Source organism: Nestor notabilis, unplaced genomic scaffold (genome assembly GCF_000696875.1).
Source record: "Nestor notabilis isolate BGI_N333 unplaced genomic scaffold, ASM69687v1 scaffold15337, whole genome shotgun sequence".
NCBI lineage: Eukaryota > Metazoa > Chordata > Aves > Psittaciformes > Psittacidae > Nestor > Nestor notabilis.
In genome coordinates this window covers 75891-88542 of record NW_009935262.1, presented here as the reverse complement: position 1 = coordinate 88542, position 12652 = coordinate 75891, and the positions used below count along the sequence as shown (strand labels likewise).

Here is a 12652-nt window from a genome sequence, read left to right as displayed (position 1 = left end):
GGGAGATTTAGCCGTGGTTTCAGCAGAGCTGTTCTCTTAGCTCTCTCTTTAGTTTGTGGTTTTATCTGACAGGTCAATGACCAACTTTGGGGTTTTTCATTAATATTTGAACTTTAATGTCTAATATTGAAATGCCTTCTAAAAATCAATAGTTACACTACAGTTTTTCTTCATCCCATTTCTTGGAATTCTGTATGGTAAATATGGGTGAAGCGGGTTCTCACTAAGCCTTCATGAAAAGAGTAGAGTAGTATTACATGCAAAATCTAGTTGTCTTCAGTCTTCATCCTGGAAAGCAAGGTATCCTTTCCTTTTGGGATTGAAGATGCTCACGTGTAAGAATTCAGTGTTTAAACTGAAGTTTCCCATGAAAAGAACTGAATCTTAAATTGCCAGTTACAATGGAAAGGTGGTAAAACCAGGAATTTAAATAGTATGATTTATTAGATTAGAAAATAGTCTCAGCTCGTAGCTTTAGCTAAATATTTAGAAAAGAGTTGGCATGCATTGTAGAGCTCATAAAACAAAGTAGGATTTCACAGTTTATGTAAAAAGCAATAGTAAGAAAGAAAATAAGTTAACATTTTGTGTAGCTGGCAGATAGCTACATCCCTGCCTCCAAAAGTAGAAATTATGTGAAAGAATAGAAAGGAAGTTGCTGTTACCTCATAACTACTGATAGCAATGGATTATGTATCCATTGCCATCTTATGAGATCTTTTCCAAGTGTCAAAAAAGAGAATTTCCAGGTGTGTATAAGAAATCTTGGCAAACTGCATTTTTTGAGTGCTTTTTGACCTGCTGCACTTTTTCTCATGATTTGCAACAATAAAAGAAAAAGAATAGGTAAAGGATATAGGGCTTCTTTGAATGGGAGTCAAATAGTATAGAGCCAGTACACCAGACATGGAGACCATATTCCAAACTGGACATATTCTGTATTTCACTATTAATTTTTGGTAATCCTGTTGATTGGATTTTAGATATGTATGTTTATTTGATTGATTTTTGAAGTGCAAGTAGTTTTTATCCCTACCTGTCCACTAGGAGGTTGAACTTAAGTGGTGATGTGGGGAATGAAGTAAGACTTGGAAACAAACAGAAACGAAACGTGAAGAATATATTTCTTTCTGCTTTAAATAAAATGCAATGACAATTGGACATGAAACGCTTTTTGCCCAGCATGACACTTAAAAGGAAAGGGCTGTGTTGTTGGCTATGTTTCTCAGTCTCTTAAGCTCACAAAAGTAGCCCAGACAGTTTGCTGACCTGTGATAGACCTTTAAGTCTCTGACTTGTCAGACAAGAGGGGCAGCACTCTTCATTGGCATTCAGATCACAGGCAGCCACTGGGCTCAGCGCATAGCCAAGGACTGCTTTAGGATTTAGACAAAGCCGCTCTGGCAAAACATCCCAGTTGTCAGGGTAGCTGGCGGTTTCCTAAAGAACTGTTACATAATGGACAGGCTGAGAAAAGCTTTAGGATGCAAATTTTTTTAAAGTAAAAATTAAAAAAGAGAAAAAGAAAGTGGTGGTAATTTGTGAAAAGAAACATCCCCCCCCTCCCCGGATGATCTCATTCATTGTTTCCTCCTTCTGTTTAACTTCTCAGGGTCATAAATGTAGTTTGCTGTTTAAAACTGTAGTGATGTCACTCCAGAGGTATTTTATGGAAGAGGAGAAGAGAATTATCTGCAAGTATTTGGGAATCAACACTTAGAGATTTATTACCTTTGCTAGAGGTCAGCTATTTGCATTTCTTCTTCTTTGTGCTTAGTGTAATGTAAACTGGGAATTCAGCTATAGAGTGAATGTTTACATTTGAAGCATCCCTTGGAACAGAAGCGAATGTTGTGTTTATTGCTACAGCTGCCTCCTCGAGTGAAATCTTGATCTAGTCTTGCTGGTCTACGGCCAGATGTACAACCTGCCCCCATGTGCTGATCCCCCTGCACAGTGCGAGGGTTTGACGCTTCCTGGTACTGTTCCTCCCCTGCAGAACCAGAGTGACATCATCCCGGGCACTGGTCCGAAAGAAAGCTGCTTACAGCTCCTGCCCACTCTGGGAACAGGATGTAAGAGGAGCAACTGCTTTGCGCTGCACTGGGGTTGTGAAAGTGAGCACCACAAAGGCTACTTAGAAAGAGTAGTTGTACTGCGGTTAGAGTGGTGTGTGTGTGGCTCTAATCTCCATCACAATGTGCTGGCTGTGCCATGGATGGTGTGGTGTAAGCAAATTTCATTTAGTCATCCTTTGTTGTGAGTGCATTATAGTGTTTTAGTTATAATAAATGGCCCTGCTTTTGAAAGTATACTTATTTTAAATATTTGTAGAAGTACTGCTGTCTCACCCCTTCTAAATACTGTTCCAACCACTAGGCATTGCTTATTTGTTAAACAACAAACCAGAAGAGTACTTACACCCAAGCTGCTGAAGGATTTCAGACTATGTATGTTTGCTGTAAGGATATGATCTTGTTTGGTTTGGGTTTTTTTCTTTGCAGGAAATTAGGAGGAATGGAGTATGGAGGCAGCCAGAGAGCACAGCTTACAGCATACGTTCTTGTGGGGAGAGTGTTGTCTTTCCAGAAGTTTGGTCTGTGAGGAAGAACGCTGTTCTGCCAAAACCCTGTTGTTAGGTGTCTTAGGGGTCTTTACAGCAACATTTAAACTTCTACAATTTTGTTTCTTACTTAGAAAACCAAGACACTAAATTACACTTTCCAGCTGGTTTGTAAGCTGTATTTTCCCCATTGAAGCATATCATTAAAAGTAATGAAAGACAATGAAAGATCAGTTTGGGAAGTCTGAACCATTGATAATATCGTAACAATATCAGTAATCATGCCCCAAACATGTTGACTATAGTCCAAATCTTCTACAGGTATGATGTCTTGCCAAAGTAGCCTGCCACTAATCCCATTCCTTGAAGTTGTATTTCATTTGGTTTGTTGGTGGAGCAGTCCTGCCTTGTAGGCAGAGTAGTTCATTGGTCCCAGTTGCCAGGGCTGTATGAACAGTTCCAGCTTTAGGTGGTCACTCTTGTATAGGCATTAGTGCTCCAGAGTGTTTGATTTGAAGACTGCATTATCCATGCCAAGTTGTTTCTGACAGCCTTCTTAATTGCTCCTTCTATCTTTGTTCACGACTGGTTGTTTCAGAAACTGGGGTGCTGTCTAACTGCTCCCGTTAGCTATGCTTCTGTCACCCAGTCTGTTAGCTGCAGCTCCTCTATTGCTTTGGATTTCCTCTCATAGCCACCATAAGTGTTTCATTTTTGCAGTAGATAGTCATGTACACAACCTCTACGGATGCCTTGTTGTAAAAGGAGGACTTCCTGAAAAAACATTCTCCTTTTCTTACCAACAATTCAACAAACTTTCACCTCATTAAAACCTTTGGCTGAAGTTTAGTCACCAAAGCTTACAGGCTATAACTGTGAGCTACATTACTTCATTTGGAGAATATTGAATACAGTTAGATTGTTTGTGCTTTCTTCAGCATACTAATAAATTCCATAATTTCTCTGACACTGAAAGTTAGTTCTTCTTAACAGGAAGACTTCCAAAATAATGCAAGACACATATTAAAGGTCTGCGTAGGTCTGATGCTTTGACTCATCTAGTCACCGTTTCATTCCTGATAGATGCTAGCTAACAAATTACTTTTTGGATCCCTGAAAGAAGGGCTGCTTGTCCCTTTCAGGCTAAACCCTGCTTGCTTACCTGAGCTGTTGGAAGGAGCAGCTGGTCCATCCTAAAGATCTTCATTCTTCTTGAGGAAATCCAGCAGTCAGATCTGACCACCTCGGATGTAATGCACGTGTAATCACTATATAGCGTTTTGCAGGAAGAATACAGGCTTAAAACAATAGTCTGGTATGAGACTTGCTGGGAACATTAGCTAAGAGCATAAGCTTGTTGCAAAAATATCTGTCCCTTTCATCTGCCCAACTCTGTTTTAGAAAAATCTCACCTTTCATCAGAACACATGCAAAAAATGAAAAATCCGGATGCAGCATACATGGAAAAGGGTTTTTTAAGAGAAAAGTATAATGAAATGCATTAAATCAGAGGTAACTGTAATGCTGTAAAGCTCAGAATGGTCTCATGTTAAAATTATGTTTCTTTTCTGGAACCTGTGGCTGATTAGTATTTTTTTTTCTTTGACTGATGCTCTTAAGACTTGCAATGTCAAAGCATTTCTTTAGATCAATCTCTTATGCATGCTTAAATATATGCCTGTAATGAAGTGAATGTAAACATATGCATGTATTTTCCAGGATGCTATGAGTTTATAAAACTTTAATACTTTTATCAAATAATGTGCATTTTTTTGCAAGTGCTTATAATGACCTTGTTATGTACTCTTTTACTCTGTCTCATAGCTTTTACTTGAAACACAGCAACAGTACATGGTTGTGTGTGTAAATGGAATACCAGGCTCTAAACTTCTCCTTATGTTGGAATTCAATACAGTATTTCTCCTAATTAGTTGCCTTTGAGTCTCACAAAGAGTCTTAAATAAACAAACAGAAAGCGGATGTGTCTGCATGTAAGTTTATGTGTGGTAATGAGGTGGATGTGTAGTAAATACCCTTATAGTCCTATTTTGTGTTTAGCATATAGCTGACTTATTTAACAATAACTAAACCAATCTGTGTATCTACTTGGAGTTGTTAAAGCATTTCACAGCTGTTTGTTCCCCTCTTCTAACCCCTTCATGTGGTGACAACAGAAGTAACCATTCCCATCAGAAATTCTGTTACAAATTATTAACTCTTCTTCTATTTTACTACCAAATCAGAAAGGCTAGTTTAAGCCATTAAATACGTGTTCATGTGCCAAGACACAGAGATTATGATATACTTAGATTAGCTGAACTAATGCCTGTGTTTCTCTAGTAGGGGGAAAAAGGGGCTGCTAACTGCAACCTTTGCATATGCTGCATGTTTTGGTGTAGCAGCAATGTTCATCTTAGTGAACAGTGTCGGCTCAGGGAATTAAACTGACATAAAAAAAACCCCTATACCCAAATGAAGAGTTTAGGTCCTTGAATTGCCTTACTGCAGGTCAAATGAATGGTAGCGTTGATGCTACGCAGAGTTTGCATTTTTACAGTGGCTGGGTGCTAGTGTATTGTGAAATTTGATTTGGGATTACAGTGTGAGAGCTAGGAATGCAAATCAAAGATGACTCTAATACAAGACATTCTCTAACTTACAGCTGTTAGCATGCATTGAAAGCTTAAGTGCTTAAGGTAACTCTGAATCTGGCGTTTCTTCATATTTGAATATACAAGCTTGTAGATACAGTCTTTTTTCTTTTTTCTTTTTTTTTTAACTTGCCAGATTTTTCTGTTTGTCAAGAAAAAAAAAGGCAGAGAAAAAGAAATGTCCATGTCATTGCGGGGATTGCTTGTACAATTGAAACTGCTGGGTTCACTACATTTTACATGCTTTGCTGCAAGAGCTAACAGAGAAAATGAGAGTAACTATTGGTTTGTCATCTTCTGTTTGGGCTTCTCAAAGGATGGTGTCTTCCTGGAAGAAGCCCAAAAGTTAGCTTTGCCTGGAATTTTCTAGACATATGACGCTCCCTGCATTTTTGTGGGAGGTTATGTAGTATTACAACTTTTTATTAAATTTTTTGGTCATTCTTTTGGTCTCTTGGGGATTAACTGCTATGAATACAGTGTGTATTGCTTGGCTGGTCCAACAGAACTGAAGCTTTCATGTAATTTCCAGTTGAGCAGAAGTTACGTGGAAGAAAGTAGTGGCTGTTGTTAAAAATATACAGAGCTTTTTAAATCACCCAGAGTGGATGTCCACCAAAGTAGAACTCTTCTGTTACAGATGGGAAAAGCATTAGAGGGACTTCAGGTACATTTTGATATTGGTGGAGGATGTCAAATTATCCTGCCAACAGTAGGATGTCTCCTAGTCTCAGAAAGGTACTGTATCATAGATTTTCCTGTGCTGATCATAGATTTCCCTGCCTGTTTTGCCCGAGGTAGAAGAGCTTCTTTCTTTTGTCATCTGTAGCCTGTCTTTCTAGTGCTGTGTATTTATTATCTTTAGCCCTTCCTCCCAGCTGTCTTGCTCCCTGGGCAGCGCCAGTCTTTGCTTATTAAGCTTTTCATTTGTGGGGAAAAAAAAAAAAAGAAAACCCAAACAAACTTCTCTCAGCAGGTGCTGAATATGGAATTATTCAGTTCAGTGGTTAAAATCTGGCAAATCATAAGAGAATTGGATTTTAGCTATCTGTAGGTGGCATTGCCAGGCGTATGAAATTAGCACATGTAAGATTTGACTTTAGAGAAAAGGCCACTAGACTTGTTCATTGTTCTTGTTGAACTCACCTATAGAAACACATCACTGGTGGATCATTTGGAACTGCTGAAAACCAAGTGCTGTGTGGATGCCACGAAGGGCTGAGTGAGAACAGGAAGACAATTGAATACGTAATTTTAATAAGAATAAAAAATAATGTAGAGGTGGTTCATATGTATTTTGTGTTTATTAAATGGAAGGAAGCATGTGCATTCTTATCAAATAATTTTAAAAACATTTACTTGAAGCATATTAGAATGAGTAGCTGTCTATAAGCAAGACTTTTCACCACCCATTGTCTGGTAAAACTAGAAGTAAAGTTCTTGTTATTAAAAATAAATCTTGTTAGTTCCTGGGAACATGTCTGTAAAAAAGGTAAATCCTGAACATTGAAGGCTTACTATTTTTATGGTGCTATTTTGGCAATTGTGCTTGTTTTCCTTTTCATGATGAGTGTTAGATGAGTGACCTGATATTTGTAGGGCTGTTATTTAGTGCAAACATAATCTTATAACTGGTGGTGCTTTAATGATAAAATATGAATTTACGATAGTGCATGCTGAACTGAGAGGATGGTAAGCTTTAAATAGGAGGCTAGAACCTTAGCATCACTTGAGTTTGCAGATTGCAACTAGCACAATACTGAACAGGTAAAGGGGGAAAAAAAACCCACCAAAGTGTAGGAAAAGCAGCTAATTATAGTAATTGCAGCTGGTTTCAAAGTACTTCTAACAGTTTGTGCATAATGCTTACTTGAAAGCATCAAATGGGCGCTAGTTGTGAAATAGAACACCTGTTTGTTGTTGAGCATGTGTTTATGCAGATGATTTTTGTTGTCAAAGCACCTTGATGTAGAGTAGTCCTGTTTACATTTACATTCTCCCCAAAGGATTAACAGTGTTCTCTCAATAAATTTGCAGTCTATTCTCCTCTCAAAGGCTGCTGTTTGGAGGGTGGTGTGAACGAGGCAACAAGTGCTTGCTAATCACTTGCATATACATAATTAGCGGCAGTCTGGTGCACTGGAGTCTTTGTACAACCATAACAATACTGATTGGCAGCAGCAGATAACAATAGTCGTGGTAAGGTGCTATTTGTTGAATATTTGAAGGTGTTTTTCTTTTATATTTGCAGTAGGCATTTTGAGTTAATTGCGCCATTATTCTGGAACGCTCTTACTATGTTGTGTTAATGTCAGAGTTAAAGATTGGTCATGTGGCCTGTTGTACACAAAGGAATAAGACCTTTAGTAAATCCTTTGCTTCTTTTGAGACTAAGCTGGATCCTTTTTTTTTCTTCCTTCGTAATTTTATGGGACTAAGCTGGATCTCATTTTTCTTCCTTCCTATTTATATATAACCCAAAGTCAAACTGGAAGGTATATCTAAGAATTTGGAAGATGAATGCATATGGTGATACTCTTTGTATTCCGCAGTGATCAGTTTTATGACTGGCTCTATTTGACAGGTTCAGTACTTTAGAAAACAAATACGAGATTGTCGATGATAAAATTTATGGGTAATACAGACTGTAATGTCATAAATGACACTGAGAAAATTATTTGGATTGTTTTTCAAGTTTTTTATATTCACACAAATGTTGTTTAATATGGCAAATGCTTATCATCAGTTTGACTTGGGGAAAATACTAGAACAAGTAGACCATTTATGAACGTCTGAAAAATGAGGTGAGTCACTGAATTTTGCGAGGTTAAATTGTATCGAACTCTTCAATTTTCCTTTACTGACAAGGTAGCAGTCATACATTAGATGAAATAACTGTGAGTTTGTTTATAAGAGTGAAACTGTTAGAAAACTGATGAGTAATTATTAAAGGTTTAGTATTAAAATGGAAGTAAAAATGGAATAGAATTTTGTTAGGCTGCTACCTGACTTCTGCCTAGGCAGTACTCTCATTGATGAGGTAAGTAATGGAAAACAGAATGGTTATTCATGTTTTGAGGTTTCTCCAGAATGAAAAGGACTGCAGGTGTGCTGGATGATGGGATTAGAATTCAGAATGGTATCGGTAATGTGAAGATGTGGTGTGTGAGGAGCTGGAAGCTGTTCAGGGAGAGCAAGTTTGACATGCACTCTAGAATAGCCTACTTTACAAAGAAATTAATGAGAATAAGTGGCTAAGTAAGCCACTCTAAAGAAAAAGTCTGGTAGGTACTGTGGATAGCAAACTGGATTTATTATATCTCAGGGTTGTGAAGAAGGCAAGCACAGGCATGCATAAACAGTCATAGAGCGTGTAAGATGCATCTTTTTGCTCCATTGAGCACTTAAAGTCCTAGCTGGACAATTACATCCATTGCTGCCTGGTGCAGTTCAAGACCAGCAATGAGAGTGGTCAGCAATTTAGGGGGTGTGACCTGAATTGAATGAGTTTCAGTAACTGAGGCTAAATAAGAAAAGAGAAGTGATAATATAATCTGTTCTTCATGTGTACAGCACAGAGGAGAAGAAATTATGGGTTTATATTGTTGTAAGGCAGTTGGCTTACAAACCAGAGAAGCTTCTTCTGAAGTATGCATAACTTAAGAAATAGCCTACTGAGTCGTACCAGTGACCCATCTAGCCCAGTATTCTGCCTGCAGTGGCAGAGGAAATGCTGTTAAGGGAGAGCCTGTGAGCTTGGCTGTTTTCTTGCCTTTAAATCCCCTTGCACTTTTCCAGTCCAGAACTGTTGCATTAGTAAAGTTTGATGGTATGTCTCTGTATGATCTTTCTAGTATCTATTTATGGACCTGTTTCACCAGTGCCCTAACTATTGTATTGTGGTATTTGGTGAACAGTAGTTCTGCACTTCATGATTTTCTAAACTTCAAACCTCTCTCCTCTCTGAACTAAAGAGCCCCTGTCTTTTCATCCTCTCTTAGAAAAGGCAGTTTCTCCATCCCCTGGATCATTTTGGTTGCCCTTCTCTGTGTTTTCTCGTAATGCCACTACCTTCTTGCTGAGATGTGGAGACAAGACTGTGCAGGGTAATGAAGATGTGGGCACAGTGGTGTTTTCTTTCTCTTGTCTTGGTATCCTTTCTGACATGCCCAACAGTTTTTTTTGTCTGCTGCTGTACATGAACTTACTATTTCATAAAGCTGTGAGTCTTGAATCTAGGACTCAACTAAACTATAATTTGTGGTTCTAAGCTAAACATTGTGAGGCATAGTTTAGATTATTTTTTTTCCTAGATACATTACCTCACATTTATGTGCTCTATATTCGTCATCTTTGTCCACTCAATTTTGTGAGATCCTTCTGTTTTTCTGTGCCATAACTGTGGCATTTGACTATCCACTACAGTGTAGTATCATCCTTAAGCTGTAAGATTTCGTAGGTCACACCACTGTCCGTGTCCTTGATGAAGATGTCATGTAAAAATGATGGCAGCATGGAACTATTGGGGGACTTCCTGACTCACTTATGCTGAAAAGTGACCATTAACCCTTATCTTTTGTTTCCTCTTACTCACCCACCATTCAGACTGTGTAAGAACATTTTGTCTAATCCTGTGGCAACTTAATTTCTTTGCTGATATTTGGGGAGGAACCTTGACAAACTCATGCCTACTGGATGCCCTTTACCTCATGTTCATTGCTTCTCTTGTAGAACTCCATCAGGTTAGTGATGCAGGCTCTCCTTTCCAAGCAGCCATGATGGCTCTTTTCCAACAGATCTATGTTGTCTCAGGTGCTCTGTGATCTTATTTATTATAGACTGTAGTGACTTACCAGAAGCAGGAGTCAGACTCACCGACAGTTTCTGAGATCCTTTCTAGAGTCTTCTTTTGTTTGAGGTTGTGTTTGCAATCCATCTTCTGGGCATGTGGTTATTTGTAGTTATGGGTTACACTTCTTGGCCAGCAACCTCTGTGGTTTCACATTTCTGTTCCTTCAGCACTCCTGGCGTCCACTCTTGGTGACTTGCTGACACCTGGTAATTCTCATATATTTAAATTAAATCATCTAGCTTTCACTTGTCTACTGCAGCGGAAGGGTCTGGGTTTGGGTATCTTTCCAGCATGTTTAGCAGTAAAAACCAGGGCAAGTAATTCGTAGTGCTTCTCTGTGTGGCCTCATCATCCTCGAGTTCCCTTTCTGTACTTTTATTATCGAGCAGTTCCACTGATTTCTTGCCTGGCTTCCTGGTTTTGATGATGAGCATCTTTTGCAAAAAACTCTTCAAATTCTTTTCTGTCTGTCTCAATTTTGTGTTTACATTGTCCTGACATATTTTGTTGTCTTTCCTTTTCCTCCTTATTTAGGCAAGCTTTTCATTCTTAATACTGACCTTTTCCCTATAATCACCTTTTGACTTTTCCATTAAGACATCCAGGTAGATTTTGGAGGGAGGGGAGGAAAGAGAAAACTACTTTATTCTTTTTTTAATTGTGGCATCCATTTTTCCTGGTCTTACAGTATTTTCAGTAGTCTACTGCCTGTTTGTAAGGTCTTTTCAGCTGGTCCTTTGCCCCCCTGTTGTGTCCCCCCCCTTTATTTTTATTTTTTTTTCCTTCTTACCTTGTTCTTAGTTTTACCTATATTTTTCTGTTGATATTCAATATTTGGATATCTGATTTACTTGTGCATCTTTCTTCCACACCAGTTCTAAACCTACTCATAAATTATTAAGATAGATTCCTGGGAGATGGAAAAATCTTTCACTAGAGAAGCAGTATTATTTTAAATGTAAGTTAGTAGTAGTTAAAAGTAATAATAGTAATTTCCATCCTGTTTACAGATCTAGGGAGATCTGTGGACTGCTTTGGAAGAGTCTACAAAAGGTTACTGAAACAAAACCCAGCCAACATGTCCAGGGTATAGGACACATGGGGTTCCATGAACTGAGAAATTTTAAAAGTCATTGTGTTAAATAAAATCTTCATGTTCTATAATGCTTGTAATTCTTGAGAGTTCCTAGTCAAGTTCTGTGGAAAATGGTTTCCTTGCAGCTTCTCAAGATGCATAATAGGAATAGAGAGAAGTAAATTAGTACTGGGAGGTGGGAATCATGAGTTCCATTCCAGTTTCTCCTTCAATATTTAGTATTAAAATGAATATTAACATCCTGGAGAAATAGTAGAGAAGAAAAATTATAATGTTTTTGGGTTAGAGAGAATGACTTTAGAACATGAGGTTCTGATAACCTCTGTGGATATTGAGCAGTATGGAATTGCCTTGCCATGAGAAAGAACCTTAATGGGGAAATGTAGAAAGCTTTTTAATGTAGCAGGAAAAGGAGTAATGGAGCTCTATGACTGAATCTTGAGTCCAGATGTATTCAGAACCAAGATGAGGGTGACTAAGAGGAAGATTGAAAAATACTCAGAAGAGCATCTTGATACCCCTCAAAACAAATCAGAGTACATTTTGGAAAATAAGCAATAAAAAACCAGATAGTTTTTTACCAGTATATACATAATGGGAAAATTCTGTGGACTCTTTCCTTGAAGAGGTCATACTGAAATGGTGAGTTTTCCTATTTTTTCATAAAATACATGATACCATGAATAAAAATCACAAAATGTCCTATACAGATTTGCAGAAGATACTCAGATTAACAATAAAATGTAAACTTGTTGAGAATTTGTCCAAGACTTGCTCAGTGTTACTCAAATGAAACAGTAAAAATACAGTTGCTCTTTGCTGAGGTCCCTGCTGACTTGCTGTTTGAGAAACACTGTTTCGATTTTTAAAAGATAAAATTACTGTAGTTCCTAGCATGTTTCATAGTCTTTCTTAGATGGGTACTGCTGTTGCCATCAGTTTGGTACTTTCATATTCGTTATCATGGATAGTTAGAGCTCTCTTATTGAATGTGGAGTGTCCACGTATTTCCTTTGCTGTGTATTTTTGTTTTCTCATTATACTAAGTTAAGCCCATTAGTCCTTTACACCTTACTCTGTGAAGGTACTGATTCATGGGAATCAAGTAATTTCTTCATATTGTTTTGATATGTTAAGTAAATGGAGTTGTTTAAAGACACTGCAGGCACTTTATCTAGCATGTGGATTGTTACTAGGTTAAAAATAAAGATGTTCTGTTTGTGGTGGTACAAATACAGACATAGAGAATGATATAAAAGTATTGTGTAAGTCAGTGTTAATTTTCCTCCTGAAATGAAGGCAGGAGTGTTACTATTTCTGCGCTTTGGCCTAAGGAGTAAGTGCACATGAAGGATGCAACCAGGCAGCACAGCCATCCTTTTACAAAAACAGGCTGCAACAAGAAGTGTATGTTGTCTGCGTTGGTGCTTGTACAATCAACAATAGATACACATACAGCCCTCCCACATGTTACTCACATAACCAAATCC

At 38.0% G+C, this 12652-nt stretch overlaps 1 protein-coding gene across 1 annotated transcript in view; it reads left to right on the top strand.

The window, feature by feature from the left end:
- Window positions 1–1918: 1918 nt before the first annotated feature.
- LOC104408229 (RAC-gamma serine/threonine-protein kinase-like) overlaps window positions 1919–12652 on the top strand; it is a gene marked incomplete at its 3' end in the record, with an annotated part of 80373 nt that continues 69639 nt past the window's right edge. The window contains exon 1 of the mRNA XM_010017762.1: window positions 1919–2117. Within this exon, the coding sequence (XP_010016064.1) occupies window positions 1919–2117 (199 nt within the window). The remainder of the gene's footprint in view (window positions 2118–12652) is intronic.